This window comes from Narcine bancroftii, chromosome 1 (assembly GCF_036971445.1).
Source record: "Narcine bancroftii isolate sNarBan1 chromosome 1, sNarBan1.hap1, whole genome shotgun sequence".
In the NCBI taxonomy this organism is placed as follows: domain Eukaryota; kingdom Metazoa; phylum Chordata; class Chondrichthyes; order Torpediniformes; family Narcinidae; genus Narcine; species Narcine bancroftii.
In genome coordinates, this window is record NC_091469.1 from 446032072 (window position 1) to 446050373 (window position 18302).

At 40.2% G+C, this 18302-nt stretch overlaps 1 protein-coding gene across 3 annotated transcripts in view; it reads right to left on the reverse strand.

The window, feature by feature from the left end:
• svila (supervillin a) overlaps positions 1–18302 on the reverse strand; it is a 241297-nt gene that overhangs the window by 15686 nt on the left and 207309 nt on the right. For all 3 annotated transcript variants that reach the window (XM_069914482.1, XM_069914483.1, XM_069914484.1), the window contains exons 31-37: positions 13174–13315; positions 9884–10160; positions 7211–7365; positions 5587–5692; positions 4200–4407; positions 2011–2144; positions 701–856 (exon numbers count right to left, since the gene is read on the reverse strand). In XM_069914482.1, the coding sequence (XP_069770583.1) occupies positions 701–856; positions 2011–2144; positions 4200–4407; positions 5587–5692; positions 7211–7365; positions 9884–10160; positions 13174–13315 (1178 nt within the window). The remainder of the gene's footprint in view (positions 1–700; positions 857–2010; positions 2145–4199; positions 4408–5586; positions 5693–7210; positions 7366–9883; positions 10161–13173; positions 13316–18302) is intronic.

The following is an 18302-nucleotide window of genomic DNA, read 5'->3' on the forward strand; positions in this document are numbered from 1 at the left end:
TGGCAGGAAGAACAGAGGACCTTGGGGCCCAAATTTATTAATCTCTCAAGGACGCTGTACAAGTTGCTAGGGTAGTTGAGAAGGCTTATGGTAGGCTAGTCTTCATTAGTTGGGGGATGGAGTTAAAGAGCAGTGAGCTACAGGGGTTGTAGGCTTATTGGTGTATTTAGGGGGCTAAGGGGCTGGATCTGTTACTGTGCTGTACGTCTAAATTTAAAATTTAAAGTTGCAGTTCAATAAAACTCATTAGCTCACACTTGGAATATTCTGTTCAGTTTAATACAGAAGGATATGGGAGCTTTGGAGAGGGTGCAGAGGATATTTACCAGGCTGTTAGAGAATGTGACTTATGAGGCAAGGTTGACAGAGGAAAGTTTAGGGTAGATTTCACGACACTTCCCTCCCCCCACCACACACCGAAGTGGGTGCCTAGAATGCACTGTGGTGGAGACTGGTACAATTGGGACTTTTACAACACCGGCAGGCACATGGATTGAAGAAAAATAGAAAGTTATGGATGTTGGGGGAAGGTTTGGACTGTTGAGTAGGTTTATTTAATTTGGCACATTTTGGGCTACAAGGACTGTACTGTGCTGTAATGTTCTTACCTACAGTTCTAATCCCAATGAAAGTCTTTCTGAATGACTAAAATTGGATAAGTCCTTTAGGTAGTTTAAATTTTCTGTGTGGATCAACAAACCTGGCTGTGGAGCAGTGTACAGATCTTCTTGCAAAAATGGCATTGAATTAACCATATCAGGATTTCTGGCAGGATACAAGTACTCAGTGGCAATGAATTCTCCAGATGAACTACTGAGGAGAAAGAGTCGAGGAGTGAAGTTGAATTTCCCTGGATCTGTGAACAAAATTGTGCACTTAGTTTTCAATCTCAAGGGGTAAAAATATTTGCATTTCAAAAAGTAACAGAAAACCACAGGGCCAATAAAGTTAACGGCACAGTTTCAGAAAAAGAAAATGAACCTTATCAACATCCTCCACTTCTTCCAGCTAAAATCTTAAAGCATTTCTTGTATAAATTACTTTACTGTTGGCAGCAAGTTCCTAAAAATGAGATGAAGGAGTTATTTTTTTCAGCAATTTTGGACATTGAGAGTGTATTCTGCTGTCATCAGAATAGCCGTTTTGAACCTCTGATTTCGTGATTCTGAAGGTGAGCCCTGCGGCCCTCCTGGAAGCCGCAGCACATTTAACTGACAGCCTTGTTTTCTTTTCACCTCACATAAATATTTTCAATATTTTTATTAAAATTTAGTCAACAGGAAAGAAGTATGGAAAAAAAAACAAAATTTGACTGCTTCACAGGGAGGGGGATCCATAAACTTTGAGCAGTCTTAGGAGGAACATAGCTGAAAAATGGTTGAGAATTGCAATAACATATATACATACATACATACATATTCTTTTTATATAATCCATTCTATTTGAATGTAGTTTGGTTTTAAAATTTTAAATAAAATATTTTTAAAAAACCAATAACACCCAGTCTCAAACTCAAAGCAGTGCTTTGAATTCACAGCTTCCTCTTCTGACCTGGAGTGTTGATTTTTGTTTGATTACACCTCTGTGCAATAACTTGGGGCATTTCACTATGCTATAAAAATTATTTGGAAATGCGATACCAAGTTGCAATTGACTGCAGAGTGACCCTTGTTTATAAAGCTCCAATAAGTTTTAAAAAAAATTCTTGTACATACTATATACAAATATATTATCTATAATAACTCACCCCACATTTGATCAGAATAAAAATATTAATCACCATCAATTTAGATTTCTGCAAATTAAGTCAATTGTTACATCCCCTCTTGTAGTTTGGACACATATTATACTATGTTTTATACTATGACATTGGGCAACTGATCTCTGCTGTTCCATACAGTGCAAACCGGGCTCGTTTTTTCTGGTCTCCCATTGGAATCAACAGAAAAAGACTTGACTTCCAAATCCTAACTCTTAAAAATATTTCATAAACGTGAGCTGCCTGGTTACCTTGCAACATGCAGTCATAGGCTTTTCGATCTCTCCTTCCTAACGCTTCAAAGAAGCCCACAACTTCAGACCCTTCATCGCATTCATGTATCGTAACGTTGCTGCTACTGTGCAGTCCTGCCTCCAGTGGACATCTGAACAAGAAAACATTTTGGAAGCTCTGTGGTCCATGGTAGTTACAAACACATGGGTTCAATTCCATGCAACTCACTAGAAGTGTGGAGTAGCCTCCCAAAAGATAATAAATCATTTTAAAATAAATAGTACAACATTTTATAGAACACGTCAGAACACTTCATCACCCGTTGGGAATTTACAGGGCAACACGGTTAGTAGAGTTGCTGTTATAGATTCCAGTGATCTGGTTCATTCATGACTTCTTGTACTGGCAGTGTGAATGAAGCAAGCACTTTCTCCTAGTGATGTGGATTTTCTCAGGGTGCAGATGTTGGAATCTTGAGTAAACGCTGAGAAGCCGGAGGGACTTGGGGGTCAGGTTGTGACTCTTCAAAATGTTGACTGTCCATTTCTCCCCACAGATGCTGTCTGACCTGGCAAAGTCCCTCCAGCTTCTCATTACTCAAGATTCCAACATCTGCAGTCCTCTGATTCTCCAAAATTGTTCACATTGATAGGTTAATTGGCCACAGTACATTATCCTTGGTGGGTAGGCATATGATAAAGTCTTGGGGGCTTAGGAAGTTGAATGGGAATATGTGGAGAATAAAATGGGATTAAAGCAAGATCATTGTAGGTGGGTGTCCGACATTCAATATTTGGAATGTTTTGATGAGACTTCCTCCCCCCACCCCCCAACTCCTCTAAACTCCAGTGAGTACATGGCCAGATCCACCAAACATTCATCCTATGCTAACCCCCTCATCCCTTGGACCATTCTTGTAAATCTCCTCTGGACCTGCACCAATGCCAGCACATCCTTCCTTAGATGTGGGGCCCTATACTGCTCAAAACCTTAATATGGCTCAGCATTACATCTTTGCTTTTATATTTTAGACCTATCGAAATAAATATCAACATTACATTTGCCTTCCTGACTACTGACTTAACTTGCAAGTTAACCTTCATGGAACCCTGCATTAGGACTCAAGTCTTTTAACCTCAGTTTTCTGAACTTTCTCTCGATTTAGGAAATAGTCTACACCTTTATTCCTTCCACCAAAGTGAAGGACCATGCACTTCCCTATATTGGATTCCATCTGCCACTTCTTTGCCATTCTTCCAAAATGAGGAAAGATAAGTTTATAAGATCATTAGAATAAAAAAAAGTCTTCATTTACTATTAGATAAAATTGATTCATTTAAAAACAAATTTGCACATTATTTTGTGCATGCCTGGTAACAATAACAAAGGTTCCTTTATCTCTTGCACCCAATGTGACATTATCTCCAATTAAAGGATGTGAAATGCAAGTCACAGCACCACATGACAAGAAATTTGAATTTAATGTAATAGACTAACAGCTCATTCCTTTCCAATTTACAAAGTTTGCACTGTTACGTGCAAGGAAGTCTCATATTGCAAATGTGATTGTTATTGCTGAGGATATAGTTAACAACTATCTCCAAAAGACAAAATGGACTGGTCACATAATCTTAGCGATAGTATCAGGTCACAGGAGTTTCCAAATTAACTTCATAAAGTATCTCCACTATTTACAAGGCTCATGTTAGGGCACCCATCAACCTGCCTCTGAGCCAAAAGATCAGGCTCCTCCATGTGGTTTGACAAAAGGTCAATGTCCTTAGACAGTAATAGTATCTCTCCACAGAATACATCTTCAGCATTTTCTGGTTGATTTCAGATTCCTAGTGTTTTGAATTTGTGTTATGACAGCAATAAGCATTAGTTCATCATGGTTACTGAGGGGCATATGAGCAGGCAGTTTGGAATTTTATCTCTTCTGAATTTTTATTTTATGGCATGCATAATTTTTCTTTCCTTGCCACTGGAATAAATGACCTCTCCAGCAATACTTTAGAAAGGTAGCTTACAAGCCTACCAGAAATGCTAAATAACGTCTTCCAGTTACTGAGAACACATTAAACATGCTTATAAAACTTTGTTAAAAGTTGAAATCTTGCATTTGACAAAAGAGGGAATGGAATAGGAATCCTAATATCTTTTGAAGGAAAATATTTGCAGAATATAGTTTACGAGTATTACTTACTCTTCTTTGATTTTGCTTGCTTCAGTCCTTCCTACTTCCTTGGTGTGTGGTTGTGCTTTGCAGCCATGCCATAGATAGATGACTGCTTTGGTGACATTGAGCAGAATCATAGATGTCCTAGATCTTAGACTACTGCAATGACAAGCGACTTCAAGTAGATTTCCTTCCATTGGAAGCTCTCCTCGTACACAGTACAACCGCCAGTCACCTACAGAGGGCGGTATCAGAAAGTACATTGCAATCAGCACTGCAGACTTCTATCGGACCCTTATTCTTTTACAAATTCTTTAGGACATTCTTCCTTTGGAAATTAGCATACATGAGGCAATTGGGGCAGATTGTAAGCAGAGTTTACACAAAGCTGTAGGCTAGACACACATACATACTAACATAACTCGTTTTATCTATATTCTATCAGACCTAATATTTTCCCTTACTACCCCTCTCAGATTGAATATTTTCCAGCTGTTGAATGGAATTAGATTTCTTGTGCCGTTCTGGTGAAGCTATTAAATCAGATTGAACGGTCGGAGAACAAAATTCTCCATTTCTTCCAGACACAAACCACCTGTGACTGACACAAGACTCTCAAAGTTGTATCATACCATCCATGGGTATATGTGCAATAATATTCGAGGGTGGATCATCCTTCACCTGTGATATTTGTATTAAGTCAGTCCAGACCAGTATAGCTGATGGAGTGAAACACAAAGGCACAGCTGATGTCTGCCAAGTAACAATGCAGCTACTCTATGGGAAAGTTGTCATTCAGTGGACCTAACCTAGTTCATTGTGCTAACCTCACCACCCACAAGGACAGAGCTCTAGAACAGAGACACTAATGATCAGAGAAGATGTATGGTTCAAGGGAAAAAAAATAATGAAGAAAATAGAGTGCAACAAGCACCAAATTGGTCAGGAAGTGACAAAAGAAATTCATTAGGGTGGGACGAAGGTCATTCATGTTGCAACATAATCTTAGTCTGCTTCATAGAGACCAAAGCAGGACTGAAATTATTCACAACCTTAACTGAGAGCGGGAACGTGTTTCCTTTCCTCAGTAACATACATTTCCCCTGTTACTAACTTTGGCCAGTTTCACTTTCAGAAATTTCCACAGTGGGATCTGAACTGAAGGCCTACAAGTTGCAGTTCAGTTCCATAAAGAGATCACACACAAATAGATTGCCTACAAGCAAATTTGCTGTAACCTAGGCTTTGTGACATGACCAAGAAGGAAGCACTTGCATTAGAAACGAGCAAGCTTTGTTCCATTGTGAGTGAAAGAGTCTGATTGCAATGTTTTGTTAGAACTGCCCATATTCTGGCACAACATTTGTGCACCAGGGTGTAACGTCTAACAAAATACAAAGCCTTAAGTTTTTACTTTGTGAGCCTTCTTCTTCCTCTTCTCTTTTACCAGCATGCACAATCATTCCTCCTCGAAACAACTGCAGGAAACAGGGTGGCTCCTTCCCCTGAAGAACTTGTACCTGAAATTATACAATGTGCAATATGAATAAGTATTAGAGCATTTATATTAAAGTTCAGAGGTATTCATAAAAGGTTGCTCACAACCAGATATGGAATGTGACACACATGATGTCATAGTCGGGGGCAGTGCCGGCCGCTGATGATGATGTAAGCATGCGCTGGTGTGTTAAGCATCAGTGTGCAGGTGAGGAATCTCAGATGCAGGAGGTGGAGAGTGTCGGGATCACCCGTGTGGCAGTGAGCCATTGAGAAGGTCAGAGGAGTTTAGCTGGGTGGTGTTTGGGGAGTTGAAGAATGCAATGTTGTGTCTCGTGAATAATAATAAAAAATTCATGGTGTACTGTAAGTTGAGGCAAATAAGTGCCGTTACAATGACACTTTCATGGGACTCTCCTCTGACGGTCAGGTGTGATGTCAATTTGTGCTGAAGGTGAATCTTTGTCTGCCTCACGACAAACTAAATGCATTTTGGTATAATATTACATTTGTTTTACTACATGACAAAAGAATCTTGAAACTTGATTGAGAGATTAAAAACTTAAAGCAGCTTAAAGAACGCAAAAAGGGAAAAGTAAAAGCAAGAAATAAAGGAAACATAAATGATCCCTAATGATTCTGTACCTGGAGACATTCTGTCCTTCGTGTCCAAGAAAATTTCCATTAGTACACCTTGCATACTGTTGGTGAGAGCCAAAGAAAACCAAAGGATACTAACCAGCTAATCCCCCCCGCAACCCCTCCCGCAACTAAAATCCCAAGCCATTACTTCTATTATAAAGTTTTGCTAGTAAATTAATTGAATGAAAATTGAGGGGTGTTATTTGAATTTAAATGAACAACTTGCTTAACAGCAAAAGGTCACTATGAATTTAACTGGACTGGAGTTACCAAGGAATTGCTCAGGAACAGTGTTTTATTTTTAAGTAATTCTATTTATTATTACATTTGAGCTTCAGCAGATGTCACCAGGAAAAGACAAGAAATGGCACAAAAAAAAAGATCTTTTACCAAATTATTCAGTGACTGGAACTTCAAGTATTTTAAAGTGATAGTTCCCAATATTCCAGCATGTTAATAATCCATTAAAACTGACCCATGAAGAAAGACTGGATAGACTACGGTTATACTCATTTGAATTTAGAAGAACTAGGGAGGGGAATTTTGTCAAGACTAGACAGATTAGATTTTGGGGAAGCCCAGAAAAGGGTCATTGTATAAGGATGAAAGGGTAAGCCATATACAAGGAGAAATTTTTTCCGACATTGTGGAACACCCTACCACGGGAAATTATGGACTCCAGCTCATCGGATGTACTCATAAAGAAGTTGGATATGGCCCTGATGACTGAAGGATCAAGGGGCATGGAGGGAAGCAGGAATAGGGTACTGAAATCACATGATCAGTCATGATCATATTGAATGGTGCTGCAGACTTCCTGAATGGCCTTCTCCTGCTCTCATTATCAATTATTCGATACACACTGTCCATCCTTCACAAACAGAATAAAGTTATCTCACCTGTGCACCCCGTTCCTCATCCAGTTCTACGGTCATCAGAGCTGAGGTCCCTTTCTCATTCACAGTGGAGTGACGGCCTTGCCAGAAGTAGTAAGCACATTTCTCCTTTCCAACTGCAGTGCTTCGAACAATTTCAGATTTCTGCCTTTTACCAACTATGGTGAATATAAAATCAAAATAATTTGCACTTCAGCCAAATCAAAGGACTTTCTGTAGACTAACAGAAGCTACTTGCATACAAGATTGCTTCTTTCAGACTGCCTCTAGCCACTTTGAGCTTCATCTTTCTTCTGCACACCACATATTGTGAAAAGACGACAGATATAGGTATGCACTGCTTAACATCCATGATATGTTCTGTGAAATTGGGCATGATGCGACGTGGACCTTGTGTGAAGACCATATTATATACTTAGCAAAGTTATATGGGATACTGCAGTGTACCTGAAAACTTTCTGTTTGTAAGTAGGGATCAGTGTGAGAACTGATATGGGGCTACGGGGAGAGAGCAGGGCAGAGGGATTAGTGTGGGGACTGACACAGGGCTGTGGGCAGAGAGTGGGGCAGTGAGATCAGTGTGGGGACTGACACACAGCTATGGGGAGAGAGCGGGGTTGTGGCATCAGTGTGGGGACTGACACGGGGCCGTGAGGAGAGAGTGGGGCTGAGGAACCAGTTTGGGCATACAGTATACGATTTCCTATGGCTAGCAATCACTTTTTAAAAATTGCTGCGGTCTTGCTCACAGTAACTAAATAATTATAGGATCACAGGTGTATGTGCAGTCGGATGGTGCCCGAAAGGACATTCGTCGGCACATACCTGTACTTTTACATGCAATGGGGCTGAAATTGGTGCATGTAAAATAATGAATCAGAAGCTAGTTTTACAATAGAATTAAAGAATGGTCCATTTACTACTTGGATAGGTTGAGAGGAAAACGGGCTAAACGCAGGCAGTTGGGATGGGTGTGGGTGGGATATTTTGGTTGGCATGAGCAGGTTGGGCCAAAGGGCCCATTTCCACACTAAGATTCTTTAACTAATACTTTGAAGAGGGTAGGACACAAGATGCTTTGCCAATTAATTATTGTGGATTTTGTGTTTCCACTTAACAAATACATAATAAGCAAAATGAAACATTGTTATTGGCTGGAAATTAATTTGAAATACACTAAGGCAATTTTAATTCATGCATATAAACATTTCAATGAGCACTATTTTTGGTCTCTAAATAATAAATATCGAAAGAGCGTGATTTCCTTCTAATCAACAACACGAAGCTAGTATGATTTCTTTTTCTACTCACACCCACATAATCCAAAATGGACTCAGTCCAAAAAAAATTCTCTTACAATGAGTGGGTCTGACTTTAAATGAAGGGTGATTTCTGAGCAGGAAACAGATCACTTCCCATTATGATTTTGCTGCTTCCCAGAGTTCTGATCTCAGGCATCTCTCAAGCTGTTGTGGGAAGCACAGTCCTGCTTCGAATGAAGATCAGAGGCTGGCAATGTCAGGAAGCTGCAATATTAGGGGGAAGTCAAGTATCTAGTAGGAGAGGGGACAGGGATATCCTACTCACACAGGCAGCAATGGATACAGAAACCCTGGAGTCCTCTAGACTTCTCTGGGAGAGATAGATGTCTGGAACTGGTTGCATGCTAAATGGCCTGCATCAACCTTCTCCAATTTGTACATCTTGATCTTGCATCTGCCACGTGATGGCTTGCAAGTCATGATCTTAATCAATAGGTCACACTAGAAACAATCTAAGTGCATTCTGATGTCAAGCAAAGCTACCACATATCCACACCAAATATTTCCATCTTCCTTGCTGTTGTGTTGTGCCTCTTCTGCATTTAGTTGGCATGGAGCTGATGTGGAGGACAAATGTGAAATTATTTGTCCAATGCTGCTTTTACTCCAAAACCAAGCTGATTCTAACCTAAGCCATTAGGCTTTAGAGTGCACAAGACACTGGAGCACGTGGATGTTCACAGTATGAGCTCTTAGGCATTGTCAGTTTGTTCACTCAAGCATCTTGAGAGGATGGGCTTTAAATTAAAAAGCCACAATTAAGCATTTAGAATAAGACTTTGAACCCATGCATTGGGAGCCAGTATACATGACACATCTAGCACACTACCTCTCAATTGGCCCATACCCTACACTATCAAGCACCTTCTGGCAGTCAGTAGGGATCATATTGGGTTGAACTATCACAGAATGAATGGCAGAACATTCAAGTGAATATTTAAAAACTGTAATATTACTTGTTCTTATGGATCAGGAGTAGCAACAGTATTTTTCTGGATTTCAAGGCACTTTTCCCACAAGAAGCTTTGCAGCCCTGATTTCATCCATTAGCCTCTGAATTTGGTCAGGCTTGGGTCCTGTCATGGTTTCTATGGACTCTGCGAATCAGGGTTAAAACAAAGGCCAACTTTCACCCAGACCACAATTTAAATGTGTAAGTTTTAAGTTCTAACATTAAACATAACTGGGTTCTCCCTCCACAGATGTTGCTTGACCTGCTGAGTATTTCCAGGATTTTCATTCTTTATTATAAAAGTTTTTAACTTTACTCCACTCAGTCCGATTGACTCAATTTTGTGCAGTTCATGTTTATAACAATCATCAAATATCTTCATTTTATACCATTGGCACTAACCTGTGGTGCTCACCAGGTACTTTGATTTCACTACATAGGTATCGCCTTCATGAAACTGTCCAATGCTCTGCTTGGGTAATCTACTGTAGTCAAATTCAAGTATGTGCCACACATCAGCTGAGAGATTAGTGATCTCAAACTGCCTTCCATCTTCACCCTCAACAATTCCATAACCACGGCCAATATTTAGCCCATCCAGTGCTGTTCCAACAGGAGCTTGTGAAATAGGAATCATCCAGGTGACATCATATGGTTTAAGGTCAACCCCATGTTCCTGCTGCATGAGGGAAGAGTGAATGTTAGATGTTAATTGCAATGAAGTTTGCAGTTTTAGCTTTAAAAATTAAAAAAAATCTTGCAATTTTATGAAAAAAAGTGGAATTCCATTCTTTCCTTTTGAGCAAGTACATTTCCAAATTAGTTCAGGTGAAGATTTTATTTCAATTATCACAGAATTTAAATCAGTGATTTTCAAACTTTTTCCCCACTCACATACCATCCATCTTAAGTAATCCCTTACTAATCACAGAGCACTGATGGCATATGTAAGTGGAAAGAAAAAGGAAAAGGGAACAGGACTGATAGGGAAGCAGATAGGAGAGTGAATATAGGGGTGGTTAGACGGTGAAACAATAAGGAAAAAGGGAACTAAAAGTGATAGGAGAGTAGGGGCAAGTACATTGAGGACAAAGGTGGAGGGAGAAAGGAGATATGGTATCAAGGTATTGTGTATGAATGCACGGAGTGCAAGGAATAAAATGGATGAGCTTGAGGCGCAAATGGCAATGGGAGGTTATGACATTGTTGGAGTAATGGAGACATGGCTGCGGGAAGGGCAGGATTGGGAAATAAATGTTCCCGGGTACACGTCCTATAGAAAAGACAGAAAGTTAGGAAGAGGAGGTGGGGTAGCTCTGTTGGTAAGAAATGAAATTCAGGCGTTTGAAAGGAAAGATATTGAAACAGGTGGGGTAGAGTCTGTTTGGATAGAATTAAGAAATTGTAAAGGCATGAGGACCATAATGGGGGTCATTTAAGGCCTCCGAAAAGTAGCTCATATATCGGTAGAAGTATAAATCAGGAATTAAGAGTGGCATATACGGTATGGTAGCAATACGGTAGTTATGGGGGACTTCAACATGAAGGTGGACTGGGATAATCAGACGGGGGCAGGAATGCAAGAGAGTGAGTTTATTGAATGTCTACGAGATACTTTCTTGGAGCAGCTAGTGGAGGAACCTACCAGGGGGAAGTCGATTCTGGACTTGGTGCTGTGCAGCGATGCAGAGTTAATAAGTGACCTCGATGTAGGGGAGCCATTAGGGAATAGTGACCATGGTATGGTTACTTTTGAGCTGCAATTAGAAAGGGAAAAAGAAAGGAAGTCGGAAGCATCTGTACTGCAGTTAAATAAAGGGGATTATGCAGCTATGAGGGAGGAGCTAGCCAAAATAAAATGGAAAGATACACTAGCTGGGAGGACAACTGGGGAAAAATGGCAGGTATTTTTGGACATTTTTCACAGGATTCAGGACAAATTTATTCCAAAGTGGAGGAAAGGCTCTAAGAGATGCAAATGGCAGCTGTGGCTAAGTATTATTTAAATGGAGACAAGCTAGGGAGTGGGGAGGTGCAAATGGATCTGGGTGAACTTGTTCACCAGTCACTGAAGGCTAACATGCAGGTTCAGAAAGCTGTGAAGAAGGCAAATGGCATGTTGGCTTTCATAAAGAGGGGATTGGAGTATAGGAACAGAGACGCCCTTCTGCAGTTGTACAGGGCCCTGGTGAGACCCCACCTGGAGTATTGCGTCCAGTTCTGGTCTCCAATTTTGAGGAAGGACATACTAGCTATAGAGGGTGTGCAGCGCAGATTTACAAGGTTAGTTCCAGGAATGGCGGGGTTGACATATGCTGAAAAGCTAGAAAAACTGGACTTGTATCCGATGGAGTTTAGAAGGATGAGGGGGGACATGATTGAGGTATACAAAATTATCAAGGGGATAGGCAGGGTGAAGTCGGATTACTTGTTCCCAATGATGGGGGAGACGAGGACTAGAGGGCATAGTTTAAGAATACAGGGTAGGCCCTTTAGGACAGAGATGCGAAAACATTTTTTTACCCAGAAAAGTGTGATTCTGTGGAATGCTTTGCCACAGAGGGTGGTAGAGGCAGATTCGTTGATTATGTTCAAAAGAGAGTTAGATAAGACTCTAGTGGGCAAAGGAGTTAAGGGTTATGGGGATAAGGCTGGAAAGGGGTACTGATAGTAGTGATCAGCCATGATCTGTAAAATGGCGGTGCTGGCTCGACGGGCCGAAGGGCCTACTCCAGCTCCTATTGTCTATTGTCTAACCACTGATTTAAATGAACTGATTATTATTGTCATTTCGTTTGGTCAACAGGTCGGTCAGAATTCAAGTTGAACCTGAATCTTCCTGGCAACAGCATAAATACACACATTTTTAAAAAAAACAAAGCAGGATGCAACTTTCTCACTTCTCAGCTTTCTCTGAACAGAGACATAGATGGAAGAGCTGATATCTCACAGCAACAGTGACCTGGGTTCAGTCCAGATTTCTGTACTGTTGGTGTGGAGTTAGCATTTGCTTCATGTGACCACGTGGGCTCCCTCCGGTTCCCACATCCCAAAGGTGTGTAGTTTCTTAGATTAACTGGACACTAAATTGCCACTGGTTAATGGTTAAATATTGTGGGATGGGGGGGGGGGGTGGAGGAGAAGGGGTGGTATTGATGGTAATGGAGGGAGAATAAAATAGGATTAGTGTAGAATTTGTGCAAATGGGGTAATGGTTAGAATAGATTCAGTGGTTTGAAGAGGTTGTTTCCCCCCCAACACTTTTGATTTATTACTTTTAGGACATTGAGAGAGGAGGCACCAACATAAACCAGAAGGGTCAATTCCTACTTTGTAGACTCAAAGTAACAGTCACAAAATCTTACCTTCCCATTGAGACTAACAAAGCAAAACTCTGGTTGGTCAAGGCTGACGCTAGTTAAGAACTCTGCAGTGGAGATGAGACAAGAATCTAACCCAAGGCAGTCTTGAGGAACAGAATACAATATGATGTGGAAAAATATTACTGTAAAATTGGAAGACTAAACTAGTATCTCATCATAATACTCAAGTGAAAAATTGGTAGAATTTCTGTCAAAACTTCCAAGCTCCAATGTATTCAATATCTCCAGTCTATTAGGATTATGTAGTTATGTGTAAAACCTTTCATAAAGGATTAACATTATTACAGTAAGGCAATAAAAGAGATTCACCTTCTGTTCCTCTTCAACTGCAGATTTTGATGAAGGCTTCTTTAAATCAAGCCAATCCAGGAACTTTTCCTTAAACAAAATAGTTTCATTGTGTTCTGTTAGCCTGCCAAAAATGGCCCAATCAGGACGACCTTGACCTTTCCTAGCAGAAAAATTAAGACAGTTGTTAGGATTAACATGGGTCAAATGGCACCTGTAATGCCATTGGATCCTATGAATTCTATACTTTTGAAATTTTCTGGCGACAGATGTGGACCAGAGGACGAGAAGACAGCAAAAGCAAGTTATTTCAAAGGAAAATATAGACTAAGAACATACAGGCTAATTAATCTAACACTACTGCAGGAAAAATGATTGGAAGCTAAATTTTGAGGAATAATATAAATTTTTAACTGTAAAGGCACAGATAAATCAGTAAAAATTTTGTTCAAGAAAAATAACAGTGAATTTTTATTAAGGATGTAGTATAACAAGGAGATCAATGAGGGTAATACATATGATAAACCAAGATGCACTTTAAGAAGATGCTGCTAAGGCCCTACAAGGTAATACTAACCTGAAAAGTTAAAGCATAATCAGATCAAATGGAAAGTGGGAAACTGGATGCAAAATGAGTTTGTGGCAGGGAATTAAAGACACCAGACCACAGATGATTGAACGTTATTTGGACCAGTGTTCAGTAGGACTCAATACTAGGTTCATAGAGTTTCATGGCTGTGATAGTACAGATCTATCACCAATGTACATAGTGTATATAGTTACTGTATCTAGACTGTGCTTACAGCGATTGGCTGAGAGCTAAGCCACACCTATTGTTTGGGCCTTAAAGGGTTGTGTCCCTAGCCAGGTCGGATCATTCCGGACTGGTCGGCCACCTGTGAAGAGCTCCGGTCTTTTGCTAATAAAAGCCTTGGTTTGGATCAACAAGTCTTTGGTTCTTTCGACGAGCTCTACAATGGCATTACAAGATCACAAGATATAGGAGCAGAAGTATCAAGACTCCTTCACCATTCTATCATTTTTGTTTGTAAATTTTATTTTTAATTTGCATCAATACAGGTACAGTATTTATCCACATCATAAAAAAAATAAAAAATGATGCAAAAAGAATACATAATTTCATATTTTCATCCCCACCCTCCCCCCCCCCCCTCCATCCCAAAGAAAGTAGGAAAAATCAGAAAAAAGAAATAAAAACCTGGCTGATAATCATATAACCTCTTGATTAATTACATTTAAAATTACATAATCTTGTACCTTAAATTAACAAAGTTGGATTGGGAACAGCAGACGCTGTCATAGCAATAAAATCCATATAAGGTTTCCCATTTTTTTTTGAATATTTTATTTATATTTTCACAGTATCATGCCAACAATATTATCAAATTTTTCTGGTTGATTCTGTAAATTATACCATTCTCTAATGGTATACAATTTAATAATTCCATTTATCATTTATTCAATCCCACATTATTATCTAATGTCCATGTTACAGCTATACATTTCTTTGCTATTTTTACACTTAAAAACTTAAGTATCTAACTTCAAATCAAAAATATTTTGGGATCTTCAAAACTTTCACCTTCATAACTCGTCCCAATAAAATACTTACATCTTCCCAAAATCTCCACCATTCTATCATGAGCTGATCCATCCTCTCACTCAGCCACTCTTATTGGCCTTCTCCCCATAATCCTTGATGCCCTTACTAATCAAATATGTGTCAATCTTGGCCTTAAATACACACAATGACCTCACTTCCACAGCCACATGTGGCAACAAGTTCCACAGAATTTGTGGTGTACCAAAATCAAGTTGGAATGATTACAAAGTTTCGAGGTGATACAAAGATTGGCCGTTGTTCTTAACAAAGGGAAGAAAATTTAGTCTTGAGGATGGTACTAGCTGGCAGAAAAGTGATAACCAAAATTTAATTTGGAAAAATGTGAATGAAGGGATATGGGGCAGAAAACAGATGTGTAAATCAACAGCAGAACCACGAAGAACATGGCTGTGGATCTTTAAAGATGAACGAATAGTTTTATTGCACCAAAATACAGCTTTGTTTTGCACGCTATCCAAGCTGTCCAACTCATACAGCGGGTGGAATAATAGCAACAAATTACAAATTAACAGACAAAAAAAGTGAAGAATAGTGTAACAGATGTACGGAGAAAAGTCCAAAAACAGTGCAGGGTAAAGAGAAACACGATGTTATAAAAGATGGTGCAAGTGTATTTTCTTCTTTCAGTTTGAGATCCATTTAAGAGTTTGAAGGGATAGATAAGATGGTGCATAAATGTGAGTTAAACAGGAAAGTCTGCAGACACTGATTGTAATAAGAGACACAAAAGTGCTGGAGAAACTCAGCAGGTCACAGAGCGTCCATCGGAAGTAAAAGGTAGCCAATATTATGGGCCAGAGCCCCTCATCAAGGTATGAGCAAACTGCAGGCAGGTGCCTGAATAAAAAGGCATGAGGGAGAGAGGAGAAGGGAAGAAGGGGCAGGGGAAGGAGTATAGGCTAACAGGGAAGGGATTATTGGTGTGAGGGTGGAAAAGAATAAAAGCTGAAATTATATTGGGAGGGGTAGCTCTCTGAATAGAGGGGGAAGGGAAGAGAGTTGGAGGGAAGGAGATGGAGAGAAAGGGAACGGGAGAGACTAAGAGGAGGGGCCCCAATAGAATCTAGAGAAGTCAAATGTTCATGTGATCTAGTTGGAGAGTGCCTATTTAATATTGTTCCTCCAATTTGCAAATTGCCTCAGTTTGGCAATGCATGAAGCCATGTTGATATGGGAATAGTATTTGGAATTAAAATGGTTGGTCACAGGAGGTCCCTGTTATTCCAAGTCCTTGTTTACTTGGAAGGATTGTTTGGGAGCTGAATGGTGGGGAATGAGAGCGTTTGGGTGCAAGAGTAGCATTTCTTGTGGTCACAGGGGGAGATACTGAGGGGGAAATTAGTGGGGAGGGACAAATGGAGAAAGTCCCAGAGGTCCTCCTGGAAAGCAGAGAGGGAAAATATAGGTCTGGTGGTGGGATCACATATTAGGTGGTGGAAATTAAGGATGATAACATGTTGGATGTGGAGGCTGGTTGGTGAGGACAAGAGGAATCCTGTCCTTGTTGCATATCAGGTCCAGGGGTCCAGGACAGATATGAGATGTTCTATCAGCTGATGCACATGTATAGTTCCATGGCCATCATGGAACAGTACACAACACTAGTCAGGCCAAAGCAAATGCACTGTAAAAGATCAATGAATACTGCAATACAGGGAGGGTTTTAAAACAATATTACGAGTACAAGGATGTCATCTCTAAGACAATGAACATGTGGCTTGTCTGGAATATACCTAACAAGCAGAGGAGGTTTAGGGGAGATTTGATTAAGATGGATAGATTAAGGGTTGACCTTCTAGAGGTTTCAGGTCATGGGGAGGGGGGTGTAGTGTCAGAGAGATAAGATGAATGGTTGCAGTCTTATTCGCAGGGTGGGGAAGTCTAAAACTAGAGGGCATAGGTTTAAGTGTGAGGGGAAAAAATTAAACATGGACTAGAGAGGGAACATTTTCCACACAGAGAGTGATAGTTTTAATGGAACAAGCTGCCAGAGGAAGTGGTAGAGATGGGTACAATTACTATTTTAAAAAGACATTTCGACAAGTACAGATGTGGGAGAGGTTTGGAGGAATATGATCCCTACAAGACCACCTCAGGTAGGCATCTTGGTCAGCATCAGCCAAATTGGGCTGCAGAGCCTTTCTGAGCCATCTCACTCTCTGACACTAACAATCTCAGTCCAGGAATTTCAGATTCTTCGGACCCCACTGTTTCTAACTACCCTTCATATAGACCTAGATATTGTCCAGTTCCTTCAGTTGAGTGAATAATAACAAAGGAGACAGATTTAAAGTGATTGGTAGAAATATTAGGAGCCAAGAAAAATAATTTTTAAACATGAGATGCTGGCACCTGATATCAACTACCTGAAAAAGATGGGAGCACAAGCCTTTATCACATTTAAAAGCACTGCAAGTTGGAAATGCTCTTACTTTGAGTCATTGCTGACTTGGTGTCAGACCAAACACTTGGAATGCTTTATGCCGTACATTCATTAACAGCAGATTTAATACCCACTTCTTAAACTGAAGATGCAGTTAAAATGGCTCTTGCAGCATTCTGCATTCCAAGAGTTACCATGAAAATGCACTGGAAAATGTATTGTTATCAATGAAGTTCATGTTATTCCATGGTCAATTAGTGTTCATGTAAGATGGGCGATAACTTGGAAATTAAAAAAAATGGCATATTCAATGGAATACATTTAGGTTTATCTAGTTTAAGGTTTCTTTTATTATCAAATAATATTAAAAATGTAACATACAAGATATACTTTAACTACCGGAAAGTCTAATGTTAATCACTTATTAGTTACTACAATAACTATAGAGAAAGCACAAATCAGTTTTTCTAAGATTTTTTTCTAAGGAGCTAATAAACATAAGTGTTTAAATCAGCCAGTTTTTCATAACATGTAGCCACACTTAAGCAACCAGCTCATCTTTCCAATAGAATTTTAAAAAAATATTTAAGAGTAAATAAGTCTCTGAACAGAAGGTAGCAGCAACTTCACCCATCCAGCCGAAGTAGGGTGCTGGCCTCTTTGAAGAGGCTGGAGAAAAGGAAAATGCATAATTGTTAGGGTTGACATAAAATAGGGAACTTTGATAGACCATTGTCCATTTCTAAGATTACTGCATTCCGCATGGCTGCTGGTCGGAATGCATGTCTGCACGGCTGCTGGTCGGAATGCATGTCTGCACGGCTGCTGGTCGGAATGCATGTCTGCACGGCTGCTGGTCGGAATGCATGTCTGCACGGCTGCTGGTCGGAATGCATGTCTGCACGGCTGCTGGTCGGAATGCATGTCTGCACGGCTGCTGGTCGGAATGCATGTCTGCACGGCTGCTGGTCGGAATGCATGTCTGCACGGCTGCTGGTCGGAATGCATGTCTGCACGGCTGCTGGTCGGAATGCATGTCTGCACGGCTGCTGGTCGGAATGCATGTCTGCACGGCTGCTGGTCGGAATGCATGTCTGCACGGCTGCTGGTCGGAATGCATGT